Consider the following 27082-nt stretch of genomic DNA (forward strand, 5'->3'; position numbering starts at 1 on the left):
ACAGGGAGCTCTGCTCAGTACTCTGTAATAAACTAATGGGAAAAGAATCTGAAAAAGAATAGATACATGTATATGTATAACTGAATCACTTCGCTATACACCTGAAACTAACACACAATTGTTAATCAACTATACTCCAATACAAAATAAAAATTAATTAAAAACTTGAATAAACAAACAACACAGAAAAACTGCTTTTTGATAAATGAACTCTAGGATAAAGAGCATTCTAATAAAATGTTGATTTTTAATTATCAAAAATTTATAATATTCATCAATTGTATTTTAATAATTTATAACATTTATTCTGTAGTGAGTTAACACTTGAAGAACTAAAAAAAAGTTACTTCCACTTACATTTTTTGTTGGCAAGAAGATAGGTCCAATGGAAAGAAAATTTCAAGCATAAAAACATTACATTATGATAGCATTCTTTGCTGAAAGTGGTTTGGAGATACACATACAAGGATAATCGACATTTTCAATGACAGAAAACTTACTCATTTTTGTAAATGGAGGATGAGTGTTAAATTGTTATATATTTCAATTACACTGAATATGTTTAAGACAGTGATGTAACAGTTTTATTTTAAAATATCAATATTTACATGACACCAGAAAGTATATACTTTGGCAACTAACTTCCCATGAAAAATTTTAGCTGTCAACTTAAAACTGAGGGGATACATGATTTTTCAAAATACTTTTAGGAAGTTCATAAGCAGAATAGTGTGTGGACCACTGCTTTACAAGACTGTGTCCTGTTCAGTTTGGGGGACACCTCTTGTAGTAGAACCACCTGGGGAAGGTGGACACCTTTTTTAAAATGCAGATTCCTGGGCTCCAGCCCCAGACTGAGTTACTAGATTTGGGTTGGGCCCCAAGTAAGTCAGTTTTCAACATGCACCCCAGGTGGTTCTCATGCAAACCAACATTTAAGAAGCACTACTTCAGGGGAAAAAACTAGTATTTTACAGTATTTCAGCCATGGCTGAAGAGGGAAACACCTCAGGTATGTTTTTGATTAAGGAGAGAACTGAAAGACGCTAAGAATTGGGAGCTCACAAAGTAGCAGCACCCATGGAAGAGCCCGGGGAACGGCACAAGGCGGCAGAAGGCAGGCGCTTCCCTAGACTTCCCAGGGCAGCCATAGAGCCCAACAGGAGAGGAAGAGCCACTCAGCCCAGGATCCTGCTTCCCACTCAGGGGAGCTAACAAGGTCTAGCCCTTCTCCATCCATTGAGTGGGGGGGGATTTCCTGGAACTAGCCTGAGGAAAAGCAGTATTTAGAAGGGACGGACTGTCACAGCAGAGTGAAAGCATGCGCTGCTGGGAAGCTGGCTGCAAAGCTGGGAAGCACTAGCGAGGAGGGTCGGGGGTACTTGCCATGAACAGGCCCTTGGGGTCCTCTGACAGCGCTGCAGGGACGGGGAGGCCTTGGTTCCCTTTTGGTCCCAGGGTAGCCTAAAGTGCAGTCTCGGGCGCCCACCTGCAGCCCGCTCACTGGGCCGTGCTTTGCAGCAGCTGCTCCCTCTTCCGAGGGTCGCAGAAGAACCGTAGTTTCCCGGGGAGCAGTTTCACCTCCACGGGCATCGCCTCGTACTCCTCGCTGTCAATGCTGAAGGAGCCCCCTGCTCCCTGTGGAGGAGAGAATATTCGCAACAGCTCACGCCCACACGGGCTGCAGCTCGTCACCACTAGGGCACCAGAGCAGGTGGTTAGGGCAAAGATCCTCCTCTGAGGATCTGGTCTGACGTTCTTTTTTTTTTTTTTTTAATTTATTTTATTTATTCACTTTTGGCTGCATTGGGTCTTCATTGCGATGCGCGGGCTTCTCATTGCGGCGGCTTCTCCTGTTGCGTGCAGAGCACAGGCTCTAGGCGCGCAGCCCCCAGCAGCTGTGGCACATGGGCTCAGCAGTTGTGGTTCGCAGGCTCCAGAGCACAGGCTCAGCAGTTGTGGTGCACGGGCTTAGCCACTCCGGCGTGTGGGATCTTCCTGGACCAGGGATCGAACCCGTGTTCCCTGCACTGGCAGGCGGACCCTCAACCACTGCGCCACCAGGGAAGCCCCTGGTCTGATGTTCCTTGAAAAGAGTATTTCAGTGCCTGTGTCAGACACGGGGCTGGTTCCGGAAATAGCCCTATTCTACCACCATGACAAAGGTTTCAGTGGCCTCTGTCTCCTCCCAGAGTATTTTGGGATTTGTGAGACAAGGTTATCATTTTCAAATGCTTACTGTAAGACAGGGTCCTGTCACATCTTTAAGGAATTCATAGAACATACATGTATGTCCTTCTCAGCCCTAATCTTTCTCAAACGAAAAGCAAGAAACACAGCCAATTCTCTGAGGAAAGCCATTACAGCCACTTGATGATTTTCATGGTTCTTTAGGACTCGCTTAGCTTTACACCTAAGGTATAGCAACATTAATATTACAGATTCTGTAAAACCCTTCTGTAACTCATGCATTTAATTCAACATTTGCTGCACTGAAACTATGGTGCCAGCCACTGTGGGGACACCTACCTTTTTGAACACCTTAGTTTAATAGCCACAAGTCTTCAGAGGCCACCTGTAGTAGGTTTTTTTCCACTTACAGGTTATTCTACTAAGCTTGGCATTTCCCAGTACAGAAAAATTTACTGCCATCCTGAAAACTGCTTCTAGATCCTTTTTAAAAAATGTGAAGCTAGGACTTCCCTGGTGGCGCAGTGGTTAAGAATCCGCCTGCCAATGCAGGGGACGGGTTCAAGCCGTGGTCCGGGAAGATCCCACATGCCGCGGAGCAACTATGACCGTGTGCCACAGCTACTGAGCCTGCGCTCTAGAACCCACGAGGCACAACTACTGAGCCCACGTGCCACAACTACTTAAGCCCACGTGCCTAGAGCCCGTGCTCCACAAGAGAAGCCACTGCAGTGAGAAGCCCGTGCACCACAACAAAGAGTAGCCCCCGCTCGCCACAACTAGAGAAAGCCCACACGCAGCAACGAAGACCCAACACAGCCAAAAATAAATAAATTAATTAAATAAATTTAAAAAATAAAAAAGTAAAGCTACAATCCACTATTAACATTTGCTAACTGGAGAATTCTGTGGGTATAGTAGCTATCTGCATAATTTACATTCAGAAAAATAAAAGCTCAGGAGACCTAAGGATCACTTTACAGAACCTTGGCTTGACAACAGCGGAAGTCTTCAGGAGCCCAACTCTAAACCCGTGACTCAGAAGGGGGCTTCTGTCATCTTTTCAGGTCTCCCTTAATGTAACCCAGAGCCTGGCACAGTGCTCAGCACGTACAAGGTGCCTAAAAAAGGGTCTGTTAATAGGAAGGAGGGGGAAGAAAACAGAAAGGAAGACAGACCAGGAAAGAACCACAAGCTCTGGGACAGCTCACCCCCGCTCACCTCAGGAAGAAGCAAAGTGCAGCGGCTGGCCTGAAGACACTCGGTGCCGTCAGCGCGCACCCTGGGGTCTCTCACCTTTTTACTTCTGTTGGTACAGGAAAAAGCAAGCTTGGAAACCAGTGCTGGCAACTGCATTCGACTGCAAGAACACAGCAAGTTCTGCCTGTCTTTTGATGAGATGAAATAGATGGACTCATAATCTCTTGCACCGCGGGGTTCTGTGAATAATTATTCCCCCAGTGATTCTTCCTTAGTGTTGAGATACGTTCTAGATTGAGCAGGTTTATTTATTGCAGAGAACTGTGCTTGAAGTTAAGACTGATTTTTCTCTGAATTGTTTTTTATTTTTAAATAGTTCCATGTATACCTAATTCTTGGGCTATTTAAAAATCTCAAATTTAAAAATTGGAATGAAATGAAATTCTTTAGAAAAAAGTACTAAACTTTTGATATTTGGTACTTCTTGTGAGCCTATTACTTGAAGGAGAAAATTTTTGATTCTAATTTAAACTAGATATTTATATGAACAGCCAGTCTTAGTAGTTCTTGAATGATTCTCCATATTGATATAAAGTCTACTTAGCATAGTGCATCTTTACTTGGACTACATGGCTTTAGAATAAAACTATCAGCCTGTCCACACACGTGCACGTGCGCGCGCACGCACGCACACACACACACACACACACACACACACACTCTCTCTCTCTCTCTCTCTCTCTCTCCCCCTCCCCCTCGTGTATATACCCTTCAGCCAGTCAGGGTCAGTGGAAAAGGGGTAAAAGCTAATCTCAGAAAATTAGTCCATTCTTTATCATTAATTAACAAGAGTAATTCTTTCATCTATGAAACTTCATCCATTTTCTAAAGCAACTTTACAGTGTTCTTATCAGATACCCAGAGGAAACAGACATTACTTGATTTCCCTCCCTGTAGAGACCAAAAGGAAACCATGTTATTGCTGTTGCTGAAGATGGTGACAGCAACAATGGAGAAACATAATGACTTCGTCTAATTTAAGCAATTATCACCGGGTTTTCTTCCTGTTTTGGGATGTCAGTGTTATGAAGGAGATTCAAATATAGCTGGTCCCACTGGCCAGACTTTCAATTAAGACACTGTGTGGCTTCTGGACCCTTCCTAGGAGAAGAAAGACTTTTCCCTTCTTCCTTTTACTACAGTTAAGTAAGTCAAAGGCTGCAGAAGCAGCTATTCAGCAACTGAAGAATTGGTACCAAAGGCAAGAATAACACAAACTGATGAAAGACACTGTACTGCCGGTGCTGGTGCAGAGAATGAAGTAGCCATGGAGACCGGGCCGCTGCAGCAGAAATGTCTAATCCTTAGATGGGCGCCAGAGGGAGCTCTGAGACAGAGCTCATAAAAAGCTGAGCAGATTCCCAGTTGGCATGGTAACACACAGGCTCCTCAGATGCTTTGAAGGCTGGCAGAGGGTTGAGAGCATTCTTAACCAATAAAATTCTGGCAGAGGTAGGGCTTAACAAATCAGGCAGGACTCGGAAGGGTATTCTGTAGTGGAAAAGGGAAAAAAAGCCTGGAAAATGTCCAAGGTTCTCAATACCTTTTCATCAATGCCCTGGGAAGAGGGCAAAGTGGGCTGACATGAATGGTAACTGATGCTGTGAAGTGCTTCACACTGAAAAAGACTTTTCCCACACAGTCCTTTGAGGCTCAAAAACAATCCTGAGATAGAGGTGATTATATCACACCATTCTGTACACAGGGAAAAGGATTCAGAGAAGGTAAAGGATTTGTCCAAGTCATAAGGCCAGTAAGTGGCAAAATCAAGATTTGTACCCAGTAGTTCTGACCCTGAAGCCAAAATTCTGGGTATGATACCACGCTACACGGAATCCTGTCATTTCAGTCGAAAGACAAAGACGGCTCCCATACTCCGATCTTCCCGAAATGAATGGGGAAGGCCACAGCAGGAGAGGCACGCTACACATGCCGACTCAAATGAAAAAAGGATGCTGTGGTTCCCAAACCAGACAAGTCCTCGGTTGGATCTCTGTCTTGGAGTGCATGGGCACTCAGATTGGTAAAGTCTGAGAATACAAACTACTTAAAGCCTCACTGCCTACAAACCCCAGTCCACTTACCCTATACTTATGAAGTCTCCTTTGCTGACCGTGTTGGGTTCCATGCAGATGTTCATAAAGTCTTCTTTGCTCTAAAAAGGTGAGGAAAACTAAAATTAACGCTCTAAATTTTGGCTAATGCAGCCTGTTGCCCTCCTTTAGCCTTAGAGGGTCGCGGTTGGAGCTGTGTATTACGGAGGGGACTTTACTTTCAATGACTTTATCCTGAATATATCCTCAGTCCTTTTTTTTCTTTTTACATTAAGACCTTTATTGAAGTGGTATTTACATACCATAAAATTCATCTCTATTGCTTGCTTGTTGTTTTACTACATACGTAAGCTAGGTAAAAACTCGGGTTTGGAGGGTGGTCAAGTTCTGTCGCTCGCTAATAATCGTAGCTGTTATAGTCTCTAGGGTCCCCTCCCTGGCAGGCCAAGCTTTCAGCCCCTCTCTCCCAGCAAGTCTCCACCCTCGCTGTACATCATCATCACACCACACTGGCTGGATCAGCTTCTTGGTGTGGAGAGCCCCCAAGTATCTGTGTTTTTTTAAATGCTCTACATGCAAACTTGGTATGTGACCAGAGTCGAAGAGCAGCAATCCTTTTATGCCATGGCAATGTTTTTAAAACTTTACATTCCCAACCACAGAATATTCTGGAAGAATTGAGCTACAAGGAAGTGGCTATAAAAACAGACTTGGTTCCTGTGCCACTCCCCACCCTCCCCCCGCCTCCCCACAATTTACCACCAGTTGGTGGCTAGCAGTACAAACCTGGCCCTCTGTAAGTCAATCCCAACGCTTCTGGGTCTGCTTCAAATAGAGGTTTGTTTATATTTGGACAGGTTCAAAATCTGTAGCCCCAGGATCACCCCCAGGCCTCTGAGAGCTGACAGCCTGTGCCTAAGGTTAAAGGGCACTACCAAAGCACAACTTCACATCTCAACGAGGAATTACAAAACATAGAGGGATAACTCTGCTCCAGGGTCACCTTTCGTTAAATGACTTACTGTCACCTATGTACCATGAACTCTTCTAAGTGCTAGGGTTGTGTCAACGAATGAAAAAAACAAAAATTTCTGCCTACAAAGAACTTACATTCTACCAGCGAGAGTGGAAGGGATAAACAAAACAACCATAATAAAATAATAAACTTCATGTATATTAGAAGTATGTTAGAGTATATCCATATAAAAATAGTAAATTGTGGACTGTGTATGTATATTAGCATAAATGGCAAATTATAGAGTATATTAGAGTATATTATAAAAATGAGATAAAAGGTGGTATTGGTGGCATTTTCAGTATATGTGCTACCGAAGCAAGCACGATTGGTGGCGTCTTTAAAGAGGGGTCCAGGTAGGCCTCATTGACAAGGTAACCTCTAAGCAGACACCTGAAGGAGGTGAGGGCATTGTGGAAATCCAGGGCAAACTCTAGCAAACATCACCTGGAGGGCCTGTTAAAACACAGGTCAGAGCTTATGGTTCAGTAGATCTAGGGTGAGCCCCAAGAATCTTCATTTCTTACAAGGTCCCAAGCGATGCTTCTGTTGCTGACCCAAGGCCCACGCTTTGAGAACCACTGGTCTAGGGAACTGCGGTCCACACAAAGGGCACTGCCAGGGCAGGCGCCTTAGGTGGGAGCAGGCCTGACGTGGCAAAGAACAGCAAGGAGGCCAGTACGGCTGGAGCAGAGTGAGAAAAGGGGACGAGAGGAGATGAAATCAGAGGGTTCAGGCGCTGGAGCAGTAGGGCCTTGTGCACCCCCATAAGGAAGTTGGCCGTCAGGCTGAGTGAAGTGAGGAGCCACTGGAAGGTTCTAAGCAGAGAAATATGATTTGGCTTTTTAAAATTAGGATCTCTCTGGCTACTGTGTTTAAAGGAGAAGGAAAGGGAAAAGGGCAGGGAGAGCCCTTAGGAACATACTGTGATAATCGGGCGAGAAGACGACGCTGGCTTGGATCAGCCGGCAGTGGACACTGTGAGGCGTGCTGGCCATATTTAGAAGCTGAAGCCGCCAGGACTTCCTCTGAGATTTGATGTGAGGAGAGAGAGGAGCCAAGATGTTTGGCCTGAACGATGAAAAGCACGGAATTACAATCAACTGCGCTGGAGGAATACTGAGGAAAAGGCAGTTTTCAAGGGGTGGAAGGGAAGACCAGGAGCTCAGTTTTGGACATGCCAAGACTGAAATGTATCTTAGACGTGGAAGGGGATAAGTAGATATACATACAAGTCAAGGATTTGACTTTTGTTAAGAGTGCAATTGCGAAAATCAATGTGTTACACTACAATGACAGATTCAGTGAGAAAGCCTTATCTCAGTAGTGGCTGGAAAGGTACTTGATAAAATTAAAGATCCACTCATGATAAAAACCCTCAGCACACTAGGATAGGAGTGGAAGGGAACTTCCTTAATCTGATAAAGGGTATCTACAAAAAACCCCATCAAACTCAAGAATGAAGCAGTGAAGCCTTTCTCTCTCAATCAGGAATGAGACAGGGACGCCTGCCATCCCTGCTTCTGTTCAACACTGTACTGAGGTCCTAGCCTATGCGATAAGACAAAAGATTAGAAGAAGGTTAAGTATTTGAAAGGGAAAAATCATATCCACTGCACTATTTGCGGTTGATATGACTGAATCTATAGAAAATCTAAAGGAATCCATAAACTTAACATAATAAGAATTGTTAGGTTGCTGACGCAGCATCAATATAAAAAATCGTTACATGTCCATCAGCTAAATCAGTTAAAAAAAATAACAATTTAAGAGATACTATTTACAACAGTATCAAAAATTAAGATAACTAGGAATCTACCCAGCAAGACAAACTGTTATAGAGAAAACTATAAAACTTCATTGAAAGACATAAAAAACTTAAATAAATGAAGATACGCCATGTGCATACGATAGAAGAGTCAATATTGTAGAAATGTCATTTCTCCTCAAATTGATCTACTGGTTCAATGTAATGCTGATCAATATAACAGATTTTTATGTGGAACTTAATAAACATTCTAAAGGATTTATAGAGGTCGAAGAGCCAAGAGACTCTTTAAGAATAAAAACATAGAGGGACTTACTATAAAACTATAATAATTAAGAGAAACAGTATTAGTACAAATATAGAAAAATAGAGCAAAAGAATAGACTAGAAACATCTCCATGTATATAGATACTTGAGGTATGACAGAGGTTTACTGCAGATCAGTGGGGTGTTGGGGGAAGGACATTTCAATAAATGGTGCTTGGACAACTGGCTTTCTATATGGAAAGAATATAAAATTGGAGCCTTACCTCCATCATTCACAAAACTCAATTATAGGTGAGAGTACTTCTTTTTTAAATAAATATGGAATCATTTGCTGCAAATCATGTTAACCTGGTTTTTCATTTAACAATATATGATGAACATCCTTTCATGTCAATAAATATAGAGAGAACATTTTAAATACATGTACCAAAATGTATTTCTCATCAGTGGCCTGATTAGTTTGTTTCACATATTTTGCTATTATAAATACAGTGAACATAGCTCTACAAGAGATCCTAATTTTCAAGCATTCCACACCCCTCAGGCCTCTTTCAGACTCTGAATGGACTTTTTTTTAATGATAAATGAACATTTTGAGCTATTACATGGCAGCTTCATTGTCTTTGAATATTTTATTGCATTTGCTTTTATTTTTACAAAGAGGATAGAAAAAAACAATGAATGTGCTGCTGCTAGCGATAAGCAGCACAGGATCATATACTTTTACAATTGGCACAAAGATAAAAAGCTCTCGGCACTCTGAATGAGGCTAATCTCGAGCCACAATCACATACATACTCACTGAACTCAATCCATTCATTGGTATTCAGTCATCAGAGCAAAGAACAAGGTTAAAGAACATGAACAAAACACTGGAAGTACATATCATCAGAGATTGAGTATAAAGGAAATGTATAATTAGAAATCTTATCTTTTTTTAAAATTCCTCTTTTTAACAGAGTATTTTTTTTAACCTTAATACATTCACTTTCGCCAACATTTTCAGACTCTCTACATTATGTATCATCTGATTATTTCTGAAGGATAAATTTCTAGAAATATGCTTAATAGGGCCAAGGGTATGCTTACATTTCACATGCTTAATATATACTGCCAAAATGCCTTGGAGAAAAAGTGTTCCGATTTCTCTTTCCCTCAAGAACACCTGACAGCCCATTTCCCTATCCACACCAACACTGAACACCAGCATGCTATTTAATCTATGGCAATTCAATATTTACTATTTTAATTTGTATTTCTTTGATACTGAACACTTTTTCTGTTTCTTTACCTGTGAAATTCAGAGAGAAGTTATATCTACCTGATAGTGTAGTTATGAGGATTACATGAGCTGACACTGTGTAAAATTCTTAGGACAGTGCTTATCATGTAGTAAATATAAGCGATTTTTTTCATGTTTATTTCCTTTGTGAATTTCTAATTATGCCCCCTGCCTGTTGTTTATATTAGTCCTTTGCCTATTTCTTATTGATTATCCTAACAGTTAAGCATAAAGGAAAGCTATTAACTCCTGGTATATCACATCCTAATATTTTTCCCAATTTGTCATTAAAAAAATTTTTTTTAAAGATTGATAAATTATAAAGGAAATCTAAAAATGAGTGTCATTAAAATTTTTGTTTATAGTTTCTTTTTTATTAGAAGTAGACAAATGCATCAATATGATTTTTGGTTAGATGCCAGGCTTGGAAAGGCCTTGTCCTCCCAAGTTTATATTGATAATCACTTAAGATTTCACTCTAGTGTTTTTAATAGTTTTATTTTCTTACATTTAACCTTTTAATCCAACCAGAATCAATTTAGAAGGTGAAAAGAGCTATGTGATCCAAATGTTATACAATGGACATGCATTACCTTTATAATTAAAAAGCAATCCAATACTCTGAATATTAATATTGGAATCAAGCTTCTCACTACACTTGTCCCCCTCATTCATCTTACTACATTCATATGTTCAATTCCATGTGCCAGTTTTCAGACTGACCAGGTTAGTTGTGAACGTACTACTTTGATTCACATAAAAGCTGAACATAGGATTAGTCCACGGTTAAGGATAACTTTCCTACTGGCATGCTCATTAACATAAACTATTAAAGTTTTCTTTAGACCAGGGGTCAGTAAACCCTTACTGTGAATGGCCAGAGAGTAAATGTTTTAGGCTTTTGGGCCATTCAGTCTCTGTCACAACAACTCAGCTCTGCCACTGCCATATAAGAGTGGCCACAGACAACGTGGATATGGATGAATATGGCTAAGTTCCAATCAAACTTTACTTGTGGATGTTGAAACTTGAATTTCGTATACTTTTACCTATCACAAAATATAATTCTTTTGACTTTATTCCAACCATTTAAAAACGTAAAATCAATTCTCAGCTTGCAGGCTGTAGTAAAACAGGTGGCAGATCAGTTTGCTAACCTCTGCTTTATTTCAAAAAATGTTTAGCCTTTTATCTATATCAGCACTATCCAGGACAGCTTTTTGCACTATGGAAATATTTTATATTTGCGCTTTTCAATATGGTAGCTACTAGCCACATATGGCTATTGAGCACTTGACATGTGGCAGAAGTAATAAGTTTTAAATTTTATTTGTATTAATTTAAATTTAAGCAGCTACATGTGACTAGTGGCTACCATACTGGTCAGTGCATTTCAATAGATTGGACTCAATATGTAAAATAGAGATGTTTGTGTGTATACATATATACATCTATATAAATGTAGATGTATATATAGTTTTCTCTCCTGGAGACCTAAACCTACATATTTAATATAGTCACAAAAATAATGGATATTTACTCAAGTAAAAGTTCCACAAATTTTTATTCCTGTGACAAATGGGATTAGGCTAACTCCATTTCTAAAGGCCTTTTGCCCTCAGTTCTCTCAGGCAGAAGGCTTGGTGACAGACACTTGATCAGAGCCCCTTAAGCTTTTAGGCACTTCACTCGCTGTTTCTTCTCATTGCTATTATTCCTCAAAGGCACCCCACAGCCTCCTGTTCCTCCTGATCCTTCCCTCTCTATCCCCACAGGGTAAAAATAAAAACACCAAGTTAGTGGAAGAGCATGTAGCCTTTGTCACTTTCTCCCAAATGCTTTTCTACTTAAAAAAACAAACAAACGCACACTTACTGCCAGGTCAAGCTGACTGTTCCGGGTCGTGATGGACAGTTCAAGGGTGGACAGCTGCACTTCTTTCCAGACCTCTGGGCTCACCTCTTGGGGGGCTGTGTGAATGCGTTCGATACAGGTCAATGTCTCCCGCGAACATCTCAGCACCACCACAGCCGGCTACCAGTGGCTCAGATGGCCTCCCAAGCCCATCTGCTGACCGCCGCCCGCCCGCCCCCCGCCCCGCTTAGTTTTCTTTATCTCATACTTTTGATACACAGGTTAAAGGGCCAGGCTCAAAATGGAATCTCTATGCCTGAGACATCCCTATCAAAGCAGCCACGATAACATAAAGGCTGGTGCCAGAAAGGGGAAGTCGCTGGGAGTCACAGCTGACACAGGCTGCTCCCATGCATGGGACCCTGCTGCTGCTGTTTGGGGCCTGCACTGTGCACACAGAGGGCTGAGTTCAGTGACGCTGGAAAGGAGAGCCGAGCGCCGAGGCGGGGTCTGCTGCAGGCAGGCCTGAGCTGACCCGGGCTTTCCAGTCGTCAGTGCCCTCGCTGCTCACCGTCCTGCGGCTGGACCCAGTAGGATGCGAGCCTTCGTAATATCCTCCTGTACAAAGAGGGCCGCGGAGGGGTCTCTTCTGCTCCGCTGGGAGGTCGCTCTGTAGGTCCCGTGTATGAGAGAGAGGCTTGATGAGTCTGAGGCCACTCCTTTCAATGTGAAGAGACAAAAACCTTTATCATGCAACACGATTCCAAACTCTTGGGGTTTCTCTCTACAAAGGACAGTATTCCACCCATATCTGCTTGAAAGCTAACTAGTAATCTCCTCTCACGGGATGAAATTCTCTCTAATTTGCAGTGTGGAATCCTCATGCTTTCTTTTCCTATTGAAGGCCTACAGGAACCCAGTGACTGCGGCCTCCACTGCTCTCCTAACACGGAGCAGAGAGGAGATCAAAGTGGACCAGCAACCAGCCACTGCTTATACTTGTGCAAGAAAACCTCAGTGTGAACAAGCATAGAGTCATCCGATACTGTGACTTAGAGATGGTGACACAAACATGAAATCCAGTTGTATCACATACCTTCTTCACTTCTGTTACCATATTCCACTCAGAGACCAGACTGCTTTAGTCCAGCCTCGAAATCCAGCCCAAGGCCTCTCATTCCTGCTTCAAAGGCCATCATTCTCAACTCCAGATTTGTCTTCTTCCTGGCACCCTGAGTCCAGTGCCATCCTGGGTCCCATCAGTGTCCCAAGGGATGATGAAAACAACACCCTAGCCTCTCAGCCCTTGACGTCACCTCTAACCCACCACAGCCACCGATTTCCATGGCCACGTCCCGGTCCTTATCGGTACCCGGAACTACTCCATCTTAGAAATCTAAAGCCCTGATATCCTACCATCTAATCACTTCTCATATTCTTCTGGTTGATTCTTTTGTGCCCAATGGCTCTTAGGGTGAACTACTCCCTTGTTCTCAAGTTTCCATGGGGTGAATTACAAAAGAGTAACAATTCCAACTTCTCTCACTCCATCTCTTACTCCTTCCCAAGTCCAGAAAGACCCAACCCCTTCTCTTCTCACTCTGGAAGTGGCCGTCCTGCGGACTCACGCATCCACTGCTTCCTCACGCAGTGAGCTTACTTAGCAGTCTCTGCCCCGAAGGAGATGTTTTAAGTGGATAAATTCAATTTGGAGTATTAGGAAATCAGATTGTGACCACGTATCCAAGCTGTGCCCTTCACTCCTGCTGACATTTATAAAGCTGGTATGCTGATTTCCACCTGCTTTGTTCCTGCATTTGGTTAGTCAGAGGAGGAAGAGAGGGGTGTGATTTGGGGGCCCGTGGAGACCCTAACCACACCAAGCTCTCAGTCGCACTGAGAATCCCAGCCCCTGACCACGCCATTTGTCCTCAGGCCAACCAGATGAACAGTGGGTTACTTTATATCACTCTCTTTCCCATTGCTTTTGGCCCTCGTGTCTCCTTTCTTCCATAATGTTTGCCCTGAAAAGCCCCTATTCTTGATCAATCTGTCACTAGGTGTCTGTACTTCTACATCGTGGCTCAATATTATTAGAGGGGGAAATAAAACACTCCTGCTGAGTACTGACATAGGGAAAACAATCACCCAAACGAGCATATCCATGTCAACAAATTCTTGGTCTAAGGTTGTCCATGCCACTTGATAATCCTTCTAAACCCACCTATTTTCATCTTTCTTCAAAACTCCCCATACCACCACGACTATCACCACCATCACCACCACCACCACCACTATCACCACTGTCACCATCATCACCATCACCACCATCACTACCATCACCACCGTCACCATCACCACCATCACCACCACCATCACCACCACCATCACCACCATCACCATTATCACCAACACCACCATCACCACCACCACCTCACTTTCAAAAGATCACTTGCTTCCTGCGCTTCAGTGAGAATATCAAGACATCAGTGAGAACCACCTTACCTCTTTATAAATATGTTTTCATCTGGACCTCTTCTTTATTTTTCTCCTGTCTCAAGGAAAAAGGCGTCCCTCCCCCGTCCAAGGCTAGTCCAGGACTTTGGATCCCACTCCCTTCCACTTGCTCGTGGAACTAGCTGAGTCAGTCATGCTTTTTGTGTCCTTTCTCTCTTCTCCTCCCATTCTTTTTCACTTCTGCTTCAGGAAATAAAGACATAGATATCTCTCCAATTAAAAAAAAACCAGAACACTCCAGTGGCCCCATATTTCTCACTAGCTTTTGTCTTTTTATGTCCTTCTCTTCAGAGTCGAGATCCTTGAGGGAGTGGCTCTACTGCCTCTACCTTTTGCTCCCATTTACCCCTGAACTTTCTTCAGTGCGGCTGCAGCTCTTCCACCCACGGGCTACCGAACCTTCAGAGGGCACTCACTTTCCTGCCTCTATTTAGACTCTGCCGTTGCTTCTTGAAATCTCACTCTCTTCTTGAAATTCTCTCTTCCATCGGCTTCTGTGTCGGTACTTCCTCCTGGAGTCTCTCTTAGCGGTTCCCAGGCATCGTCTCTGGCTCTTTAAATGAAGGCTATTCCTGGCCATCTATTCTCACTAGTAACTTAATTAAATCCATAGCTCAATGCCACTCATATACTTATGACATTTACATCTATTTTTTTAGCCCATATCTCTCTGAATTCCAGACCGAAGTCACGACTGTATTGCCACTTGTCTGCACCACCAGTGTGTTAAACTCAGTATGTGCCAAACTGAAAATTTCATCTTTCTTCACAAACTTGATTCTACTCTAATATTATCAGCATTAATGGAAAACTCTAGTTACCAAACTCTAGTCCCTCAAACGAGAAATCTGGGAATACTATACGCTCCTTCCAGCTTTTGAGGGCTGTACCTCTTTAATCCATCCTCTGTGGTCAATATTCACTGTTACCACCTTATCACCTCTCAACTGGATTACGTTAACAATCTTCTACCTGATGCCTTTGCCTTTAACTACCCATGTCCAATCTCTTGTCCACACTATTGCCAAACAATTTTTCTAAAGTGAAAATCTGCTCTTGCCACTCCCCTGCTTAAGACTCAACAACCCTCTAGTGCTTTAATGATAAATGTCAGATCCCACATCAAAACCTGTCATAAGCAGTCCTGACCTAACCCTCAAAGTCCCCTTCCCACCATGCTACTGCATTGGCCATAATTAAAGACCGTGTTACACCACTGTGACTTCACACATCCTCACCACTCCACTTGGAATGCCATTTATCTAGTCCTGTATGTATTTCAAAATCTGGCAAAAGTGTCACCTTCCCTGGGCTGACTTTACCAACCTTCAGTCAGAGGTAAATGCCCCTCCTCTCTGCTTCCATCTTATTCTCTCCATATTTCTCTCTTAGCACTTGCCAAACTGCTGATTTACTTGGACCTCACCCCCAGCACTTGAATACTTCTTGAGGGCAGGAAACCTGTCTTATTTGACTTTGCATTCCAAATATATAGCAGGGCTTGCCACACAACAGGTATGCAGTAATTGTTTGCTGAAGAAATGATGGAAACAGTTTACATGCTCCCAGATTCTACAACTTAAATATGTAGTTACTCTATTTCTTCCTGAATGCAATCCCGACTCCACCAATGTAATTATGCCCTCAAGCAACAGCAGTAATGCATTTTACTCACACAATTTGCCTTAGGTATAGAAAGTCCTTGGCGCCCCCCAAGTTCATTTTAATAATCATATAGATTGGTTACCCCTAGTACTTTAATGGTTTTGTTATCCATCTGGAATTTATTTAGAAGGTAAAGGGAGCTATGTTTTCCAGATGTATTGCAATGGACATATATTACTTTTGTAATTCGAAAAACACTCAATACTCTGAATGTTAACATTAAAACCAAACTTTTCACTACATTCAAACTTCATCTGCCAATTTTCAGATTGGTCGAATTGTAAATATACTACCTTAATTTGCGTAAAAGCTGAACACAGTATATAGTACACAGATAAGTATGACTTTTCTATTAGCATTTTCATGAATATACATTGTCGAGCTTTTCTCTATGCCAGTATTTCTCATTGTATAGTCTACATACAGCAGCACGGCCTGATAGAACTTTCTCTGATGATGACAACTGTCTCTAGACCTGTGCTGTCCAATACGGCAACCACTACCCACATCTGGCTAGTTTGAAAAAGCATAGTTTGAAGCACAAAGCATAGTTTGAAACCTCCTATATTATACACAAGCCTATATGATTAGATATATTCAGATACAAAACTTCAATTCATTTCCAGATGCTAATATAGACACACTTGCAAATAGTTAATGAGATACAGGTCATTGTGTTCAAGGTTTGTCTGGTAAGAGTGAGTGAATGAATAGACAAAGGGAAGTAAAATACTAAAATGAAATTAAATATGGGCTTGGTAATGGAGAAGATAAGTTGGTAGATGAGAGGAATCACAACAGGAATGCTTTCTGCATTTGTATATAAGTAAATATGCCCCAATTTAGTGTTGGAGCACGCCATATACATCTGTAGCAAGAAATTTTTTAAAATTCCAAATACACACATCACAGAGGAACAACAAAATATCAGAGGTCAAACTTCTACATTGTAAACTGTATTTACCTTAAGAGTGCTGAAAAAGTGGGCTACTTTGGTTTTTAGAGGCCCAAGATACCAGTACCTGAGAAAGACCAAGATAAAAATGTAATTAGAATATTAAAAGAACTATCAATGTGCTAGATACCATTCATGACGGATAATACATTAGAATTACACCTTTACCATGAGTGTCTGCTCTGGAGGCTTGGAGACTGTGGTTTAGCATAAAAAAAAGTATTGCAGTAAGTTTTTAATCTGCATTTGAATACCATGTCAAACCATACATAATTAGTTATACAGCAGCTAGATCCTTGCAATTTACAAGGGATATATAATCAGAGTCTCCTTGAATCTCTAAATTCACAGGTATCACTGTAATATATACTTTCCACCATGGAATACAGTTGAGTATACATTCCAAATGAGCGGAGAGTGATAAAGCCACAATGAGATGCAGTTGCTGGGTGCTGATGTATTACTCATGAGCTAAATGGCTGCATTCTGCACACCGTGCTCTCTCTCACACACAAACACAATTAAAATCTGTAAATCAGCATAACTTCACATTACTCATGTTATGCAGCTTGAAAATGGCAAATGTGAAACCTGGGAATGAAGAGGGTCTACCTCATATTGCTAAATACCTAAAAGCTACTGAAGAGAAAAAGATACCTAGTTGGAATTAGAAAAGTGGCATAAAGTAGATTTCTCTCTTAAAACTTATCTGTCACCTACCAGCCCATCTTAACTGCTCTCTATTTGTTTTGGATCAATATGTATTTATTTAGCACTTACTATGTATATGGAGGAAATGCAGCAATATAAAGAATATAAAATTCTTGCCTTTGAGGGCTCCTAATTTGAAAAAATAAGGCCCCCCAAAGTAATAGAAAATAACAAATAAATAAACATATTTATATGACATGGTATAAACTGATCACTATTCATTGGTAAGGAGAGTCAAGAGGGCACAAGAAATCATTAAGGGCCTAAAATTGAAGCAGCCACACTTGCATAATGAATGACACTAGAACAAAGTAAGGGCATGGGACCTAGAAACATGGGTTGGATTTAGATACATGAAAGAGGGAAGGAAATCACTCTAGGCAGAAGGAGTAGTAAAAGTACGGGAAACACTGAGAGTAATAGCCAGAGCAAAAGCTTTATTTAAAGCAAAGATACACAACTCTGTAATTAGGGGTGCTGACAGATTAAGTTGGGCCTTGAATGCCCAAATAAGGAGTTTAGCTATAGAACGAGCAATGCGGAACCACTCTAACTATTATCCAGGTAAGTACGGTGAGGCTATTAATGAGGGCTTTGACCATCTAATTTTTTTGTTTTTGTTATTTTGTTTCAAAGGTTACTCAATGATTTGCTTCTTTTCCCAGTTAGCCAGACAGAAACACATCCCATCCAAACTGCCTGCAGTTCCCTCCATCTGTATCAATAGCAAGTTCTGACACTGCGCGTGCAGTCTTCCTGAGGCCAGCTAGGAATTGGTTTCTCGCGTCCCGATTGTGTCTCTCATGACGCACAGAGCGACTCAGTGCATGGTCCTAATCCAGGTGTAACCACCACCAGAATTTTAAAATTCACTGCTCGGAAATCAAACAGAATATGGGCCCGCGTGTGATATTCCTAAAGGGCTGACCTATGCTTGTGCTCAGTACATTTAGAAAGCAATTTGCTCTCATCAGACCTTCTCAGGGGAAACTAAGCAATTCCTCTTGGTAAATTGCTGGCATTTGAGATTACAGATCAGACACAAAGATAACTTGTGGAATCAAGATAACCATGGCATACTTGCAAATGAAAGCTGTGAAATATTAAAGAACACAGTGTATGATATAACATAGTGATATCTCTCTTTGGACAGTCCACTGTCAGGAACTTCATTAGCAGGAATAACCAGTGAAACAAATGAGAGAAATTTCTGTAGGCACTTCCCTGGCAGTCCAGTGGTTAAAAGACTTCGCCTTCCAATGCAGGGGGTGCGGGTTCGATCCCTGGTCGGGGAGCTAAGATTCCACAGGCCACACGGCCAAAAAAACCAAAACATAAAACAGGAGCAATATCATAACAGAAATTCAATAAAGTTAAAAATGGTCACATCAAAAAAAACAACAAAACAAAACAAGAAAAATTTCTGTAAAGAAAAAATGAGCAGGAATGCCTACAATGTGAAAGCGGGGTTTCTTGATAAAAGCTGTGTGTGAGATCAATCATAATTCATTTAAACCATACTAAAATTGTAAGCCCGTTTTCAAGAAGAGGTAAAGAAAAACTAACGCCCACGAGCGAGGAGGGAACCTCACGCCGCGTCTGCTCAGCCCCACCTCAGGAAGCCCTGCCCAAGCGGCCTCTCCATGCAACAGAACAGGACACACCCTCTTTCCGAGCCAGGAGCCTATTCTACACGATGAATTCTCCAAAAATAAGCCCGTTCGCATGAAAAGCCAGCGGCGGCCCTCTAATCACCTCCTCCACAGGCCTGTTTCTTCCATCTCCCAGCGCAGCCAGGCATCTGCCTTTCTTCCTCCTCTGAAAGAGGCGGCCTGGGGTCTGTGGATCTGCTAGGCTTTCAGAAAGAACAGCTCTCGTGGGGGGTTGTGAAACCCGACGAGGGCTGTGAAAGCTCCACGAGGCTGTGGCCCCAGCGGTGCCTCTGACTTGGTACCCAGCTAATCAGGCCGGGGGAGGAGAGGCCAGCCAGTGCCCCTCCGGGCTAGCGCGGCCTCACCCACGCTCACATACGACGTCTAGAAAGAGAGATGCCCGCTGCTCCTCTTGAGCTTCCGCCAGGCTAGGGTGGAGGAAACCGGAACTCTCCGCAGCCTCTCTGCACGTAAGAACTTAAACCTCTACCTCTGTTATTCACACATAATTCAACCTAGATCACTACATATTGAAACCGCAAAGACAGGGACAGAATAAGAAGGTGTCTCAAAATCACCACACGTTAATACAGCGCCCCTTTACTTGCTAACTGAGACGCCAGCATCTCGGAAGGATCCCCATCGAAGGCCGGTCAGTGCAAACACTGGCTGTTCCTTTTCACCCTGGAAGTTAAACACATTTAATTTAAATTAATGACGACAATAACTTGGAACTCTCTACAGGTAAGTAACTGAGTGCTCAGTAAAAGTACTTAAATAAACTGTCTTGTAAAATGAAGCTAACTTTTTTGTATAGGCCTCATGAATCCGCTGGCAAGAAAATATAGTATCATACTTCAGACTGTAATCATTATGCTGATTCTTGGACCAATTAGTCGGGTCAGCCAGAATTTCTTCTCTCTCTTATACTTGTCCAAGGCAAAGATAATTTAAGCCTGCGTTCTCTTTGGAGGGCCAAGAGCTATCAAGGAAGATCAGCAACCTGGTATGTACTCCAGAATGTTTCACTTGGATATCTGAAAATACAGCCAGATATTTGTCATAACAAATCAGGATGAAAAGTGATTCAGATTTAGTCCAGTGCTTTATGTCCAAATACTGCATATTATAATCAGCAAGCTTCTAATAAATCAGTGAGTTGATTTAGCAATATATAGAAAACACACAATTGAGCCACTGCCTCCAAGTGTTTACACTTCATCATGGGCTTTCCTATATGAAAATATATACACCAGGATTCTGAAAGGGACTTTCCCGGTAGCTCAGAATTGCAGCTGAAGCCCAAGGGTACCCCACATTCTAAAGAGAGCTGCCAAATGCCAGACACAACTCCACAGAATTTGCTAAGCAGGCACAGAACCAGCTCGGTTTCCACCATGCAATCATTAGAACCAGGGTAAGCAGAAGATTAGGAACTGGAGGAGAATCCTTGGCACTGTAAGTTGTTGGCCTAGAGAAAGCGTCTAAGTCTTCTTAGGAGAGGTAGTCCTTCCCCACTCAGTCCCACTTTCACTCCTGTTCCCGCTACACTGAAACAAGTTAGGGTTTTCTAGGCAGATCACACATGAATAGGGCCAGCCTACCAGTAAAAGACACTGGCCTCTCATTCCTTGGTTGTGTATCTGTTGAAGCAGATTTCCTTTTCTGCTCTCTGTACCTGCTTAAGCAAGAGAAGAAGGAGCTAGAGGGAAAGGAGCTACAGGGAAATGGCAGAGCAAAGAGGTGATGGTAAGGTAACCCACTACTGGCACAGCAAGGATGTATTAGTCTCCTGGGTGCCTAGTGCATACTGTGGAAGACAGCAGGGCTTGAGCCATCCTGACTATACTAAGCTAATCATTCATTTATTCTTTTTTCATGAATCATCATTAACGGATACATATTATATATTAGGAACTAGTGATAAAAAATGTCCTCAAAGAGCTCAAGGTATAACGGGGGGTAGAAAGACACAGACAATAACAACACAATGCAGTAGGTTCAAAGAACAGAGATGTGTATCAAGTATTATGAAAGTACAGAGCAGGTGCAACTGTATAGTGAGTGAGGGAGCCAAGGAGATGGATGGTCAGGGAAAACACAATATAAGTTTTAAGACAAACCATAAATTTTAAAGAATAAGGTAAAATCTGAACAGACTGATTACTAGTAAGGAGACTGAATCAATAGAAACCTCTCAACAAACAAAAGCCCAGGACCAGACAGTTTTACTGGTAAATTTTACCAAACATTCAAAGGAGAATTAATACCAATCCTTTTCATACTCTTCCAAAAAACAGAAGAGGAAGGAATTCTTCCAAACTGATTTTTTGAGGCCAGCATTACCCTGATACCAAAACCAGACAAGGACAATACAAGAAAACAAAATTAAAGGCCAATATTCCTGATGAACATAGATACAAAAACCCTCAACAAAATATTAGCAAACCAAACTCAAACATACATTAAAAGGATCACACACCATAAATCAAGATTTATTCCATGGATGCAAGGATGGTTCAACATCTTCAAATCAGTCAGTATGATATGCTACATCAACAAAATGAAGGATGAAAATCATATGATCATTTCACTAGATGCAGAAAAAGTATGTGATAAACTTCAACACTGATTTATGATAAAAACTCTCAACAAAGTGGGTATAGAGGGAACATACCTCAACATAATAAAAGGCCATATATGACAAGACCATAGCTAACATCCCACTCAACAGTAAAAAGTCTTTCCTCTAAGATTTTGAACAAGAAAGATGCCTACCCTTACCACTTTTATTCAACATAGTATTGGAAGTGTTAGAGCAATTAGGTAAGAAAAAGAAATAAAGCCATCCAAATTGGAAAGGAAGAAGTAAAACTATCATGATTTACGGATGACATGACAGAACTAATAAATTCAGTAAAGTTGCAGGATACAAAATCAATACACAAAAATCTGTGGCATTTCTATACACTAATAACAAACTATCAGAAAGAGAAATAAAAGAATCCCATTTACAACTGCATCAAAAAGAATAAAATATCTAGGAGTAAATTTAAACAAGGAGGTGAAACTGAAAACTACAAGACATTAATGAAAGAAATTGAAAATGGGAAGATATTCTGTGCTCCTGGATTGGAAAAATTAATGATGTTCAAATGTCCATACTACCAAAAACAATCTGTAGATTCAATGCAATCCCTACCAAAATTCCAAAGACATTTTTCAAAGACATAGAACATATAATCCTAAAATTTGTATGGACCCACAAAGAAACCCCAAACAGGCAAAGTAATCCTGAGAAAGAAGAACAAAGCTAGAGGTATCACACTCCCTGATTTCAAACTATATTACAAAGCTATAGTGATTAAAACTGCATGGTATTGTCATATAAACAGACACATAAATCAACAAAGAGCCCAGAAATAAACCCACACATATATGGTAAATTAATTTATAACAAAGGAGCCAAGAATATACAATGGGGAAAGGACAGTCTCTTCAATAAATGATCCTAGGAAAACTGGACAGTCACATGCAAAAGAATGAAACCGGACCACTATCTTACACCACATAAAAAGATTAATTCAAAATGGATTAAAGACTTCAATATAAGACCTAAAACAATAAAGCTCCTAGAAGAAAACATAGGGGGTAAGCTTCCTGACATAAGTCTTGGCAATGATTTTTAAATTTGACACCAAAAGCAAAAGCAACTAAAGCAAAAACAAATAAGTGGGGCTACATCATACTAAAAACCTTCTGTTCAGCAAAGGAAACCATCAACAAAATAAAAAGGTAACCTACTGAATGGGAGAAAATGTTTGCAAATCGTATATCTGATAAGGGGTTAATATCCAAAAAATACAAACAATTCATATAACTCAATAGAAAAAAAAAAAAGCAAGCCACTTGAAAAATGGGCAAAGCATAGAAACAGACATACCGATGCCCAGCATCATTAATCATCAGAGAAAGGCAAATGAAAACCACAATGAGATAACACCTCACACCTATTAGAATGGCTATCATCAAAAAGACAAGAAAAAACAAGTGTTGTTGAGAATGTGGAGAAAAGGGAAACTTTGTGCACGCTGGTGGGAATGTAAATTGGTGCAGCCACTATGGAAAACAGGATGGAAGTTCCTCAAAGAATTAAAAATAGACCTACCATGTGATCCAGCAATTCCACTTCTAGGTATTTATCCAATGAAAACACAAACGTTAACTCAAAAGATATATGCAACAGACACCGCAGAAATACAAAGCATCATAAGAGACTACTACAAGCAACTCTATGCCAATAAAATGGACAACCTGGAAGAAATGGACAAATTCTTAGAAAGGTAGAACCTTCCAAGACTGAACCAGGAAGAAACAGAAAATATGAACAGACCAATCACAAGTAATGAAATTGAAACTGTGATTAAAAATCTTCCAACAAACAAAAGTCCAGGACCAGATGGCTTCACAGGTGAATTCTATCAAACATTTAGAGAAGAGCTAACACCCATCCTTCTCAAACTCTTCCAAAAAAACTCCCAAACTCATTCTATGGGGCCACCATCACCCTGATACCAAAACCAGACAAAGATACTCCAAAAAAAGAAAATTACAGACCAATATCACTGATGAATATAGATACAAAAATCCTCAACAAAATACTAGCAAACAGAATCCAACAACACATTAAAAGGATCATGCACCATGATCAAGTGGGATTTATCCCAGGGATGCAAGGATTCTTCAATATACGCAAATCAAGCAATGTGATACACCATATTAACAAATTGAAGAATAAAAACCATATGATCATCTCAATAAATGCAGAAAATGCTTTCGACAAAATTCAACACCCATTTATGATAAAAACTCTCCAGAAAGTGGGCATAGAGGGAAACTACCTCAACATAATAAAGGCCATATATGACAAACCCACAGCAAACATCATTCTCAATGGTGAAAAGCTGAAAGCATTTCCTCTAAGATCAGGAACAAGACAAGGATGCCCATTCTCGCCACTATTATTCATCATAGTTTTGGAAGTCCTAGCCACGGCAATCAGAGAAGTAAAAGAATAAAAGGAATACAAATTGGAAAAGAAGAAGTAAAACTGTCACTGTTTGCAGATGACATGATACTATACATCGAGAATCCTCAAGATGCCACCAGAAAACTACTAGAGCTAATCAATGAATTTGGTAAAGTTGCAGGATACAAAATTAATGCACAGAAATCTCTTGCATTCCTATACACTAACAACGACAGATCAGAAAGAGAAATTAAGGAAACAATCCCATTCACCATTGCAACAAAAAGAATAAAACACCTAGGAATAAACCTGCCTAAGGAGGTAAAAGACCTGTACTCAGAAAACTATAAGACACTGATGAAAGAAATCAAAGATGACACAAACGGAGAGATATACCATGTTCTTGGATTGGAAGAATCAATATTGTGAAAATGACTATACTACCCAAAGCAATCTACAGATTCAGTGCAATCCCTATCAAATTACCAGTGGCATTTTTTACAGAACTAGAACAAAAAATCTTAAAATTTGTATGGAGACACAAAAGCCCCCGAATAGCCAAAGCGGTCTTGAGGGAAAAAAACGGAACTGGAGGAATCAGACTCCCTAACTTCAGACTATACTACAAAGCTACAGTAATCAAGACAATATGGTACTTGCACAAAAACAGAAATATAGATCAATGGAACAGGATAGTAAGCCCAGAGATAAACCCACGCATCTACGGTCAACTAATCTATGACAAAGGAGGCAAGGATATATAATGGAGAAAAGACAGTCTCTTCAATAAGTGGTGCTGGGAAAACTGGACAGCTACATGTAAAAGAATGAAATTAGAACACTCCCTAACACCATACACAAAAATAAACTCAAAATGGATTAGAGATCTAAATGTAAGACCGGACACTATAAAACTCTTAGAGGAAAACATAGGAAGAACACTCTTTGATATAAATCACAGCAAGATCTTTTTTGATACACCTCCTAGAGTAATGGAAATAAAAACAAAAATAAACAAATGGGACCTAATGAAACTTAAAAGCTTTTGCACAGCTGCACAGAACCTACAAACAAGACAAAAAGACAACCCTCAGAATGGGAGAAAATATTTGTGAACGAATCAACGGACAAAGGATTAATCTCCAAAATATATAAACAGCTCATGCAGCTCAATATTAAAAAAACAAACAACCCAATCCAAAGATGGGCAGAAGACCTAAATAGACATTTCTCCAAAGAAGACATACAGATGGCCAAGAAGCACATGAAAAGCTGCTCAACATCACTAATTATTAGAGAAATGCAAATCAAAACTACAATGAGGTATCACCTCACACCAGTTAGAATGGGCATCATCAGAAAATCTACAAACAACAAATGCTGGAGAGGCTGTGGAGAAGAGGGAATCCTCTTGCACTGTTGGTGGGAATGTAAATTGATACAGCCACTATGGAGAACAGTATGGAGGTTCCTTAAAAAACTAAAAATAGAATTACCATATGACGCAGCAATCCCACTACTGGGCATATATCCAGAGAAAAGCATAATTCAAAAAGACACATGCACCCCAATGTTCACTGCAGCACTATTTACAATAGCCAGGTCATGGAAGCAACCTAAATGTCCATCGACAGACGAATGGATAAAGATGTGGTACATATATACAATGGAATATTATTCAGCCACAAAAAGGAATGAAATTGGGTCATTTGTAGAGACATGGATGGACCTAGAGATTGTCATACAGAGTGAAGTAAGTCAGAAAGAGCAAAACAAATATCGTATATTAACGCATATATGTGGAACCTAGAAAAATGGTACATGTGAACCGGTTTGCAGGGCAGAAATAGAGACCCAGATGTACAGAACAACCTATGGACACCAAGGGGGGAAAGTGGTGGTGGGGGGGTGGCGGTGGGATGAATTGGGAGATTGGGATTGAGATATATACACTCATATGTATAAAATGGATAACTAATAAGAACCTGCTGTATAAAAAATTTTAAAAATAAAAAAAGTTACATGCACCCCCATGTTCATTGCAGAATTAATTACAATAGCCAAGATATGGAAACAAGTTAAGTGTCCATCGACGGATGAATGGATAAAGAAACTGTGGCATGCACACACACACGCGCGCACGCACACACACACAGATTCAGGAATATTATTTAGCCATAAAATAGAATGAAAACTTGCCATTTGGGACAACATGGGTGGACCTTGAGGGCACTGTGCTAAGTGAAGTAGGTCAGAGGAAGACAAATACTGTATGATCTCTCTTATATGTGAAATCTAAAAAAACAAAAAATAACAACAAAGAAAACAAGCTTATAGATGATACAGAAAACAGACTGGTGGTTGACAGAGGCAGGGAATGGGGGTGGGAGGAATTTTTTAATGCAATCTAACTATGTTTTTTGATCCAGCATTTATATGTATGTGTATCTGTATCTATATCTATATCTGTATAATTCCTGGATTCATTCTTTTATCTATTCATTATAATTTTTGCAGATCTACCTAGGAGGGTCCCAAGAGTGAGCTAAGCACTGTATAGTATTGAAAGAGAAGGAACGAGGCTGAATCATACAGTACTGGACTAGGGAAGATGCATGCTAATTAAAAAAAAGAGAGAGAGAGAAATCAGGTCTCTTGAGGAAGGACACTATATTACAGTAATAAGTGCATACTATAGTGATTTCCCCAGTCCTTCCCCAGAAAGGAAAAATAAATAAAGCACCTACATTGGGGAGGGTGGGAAGAAAGTAGAGAGAAAGAAAAGAAACGAGGAGAAAGGGCGCTCTAGCCTAAGGGAGAGAATTAACACTATGTGAATAGTTTGCTGTGTCAATGGGAACAT

At 40.9% G+C, this 27082-nt stretch overlaps 1 protein-coding gene across 4 annotated transcripts in view; it reads right to left on the reverse strand.

Moving 5' to 3' along the window:
• Positions 1 to 227: 227 nt before the first annotated feature.
• AGK (acylglycerol kinase) overlaps positions 228 to 27082 on the reverse strand; it is an 86641-nt gene continuing 59786 nt past the window's right edge. For 2 of the 4 annotated variants that reach the window (XM_036863735.1, XM_036863736.1), the window contains exons 10-16: positions 19795 to 19874; positions 16837 to 16894; positions 12262 to 12409; positions 11712 to 11806; positions 5535 to 5605; positions 3412 to 3496; positions 228 to 1638 (exon numbers count right to left, since the gene is read on the reverse strand). In XM_036863735.1, the coding sequence (XP_036719630.1) occupies positions 1501 to 1638; positions 3412 to 3496; positions 5535 to 5605; positions 11712 to 11806; positions 12262 to 12409; positions 16837 to 16894; positions 19795 to 19874 (675 nt within the window). In that variant the 3' untranslated portion in view covers positions 228 to 1500. Of the gene's footprint in view, positions 1639 to 3411; positions 3497 to 5528; positions 5606 to 11711; positions 11807 to 12261; positions 12410 to 16836; positions 16895 to 19794; positions 19875 to 27082 lie in introns of those variants that run through there. The other 2 variants (XM_036863737.1, XM_036863738.1) reach the window with 2 other exon arrangements.

Source organism: Balaenoptera musculus, chromosome 9 (genome assembly GCF_009873245.2).
Source record: "Balaenoptera musculus isolate JJ_BM4_2016_0621 chromosome 9, mBalMus1.pri.v3, whole genome shotgun sequence".
NCBI lineage: Eukaryota > Metazoa > Chordata > Mammalia > Artiodactyla > Balaenopteridae > Balaenoptera > Balaenoptera musculus.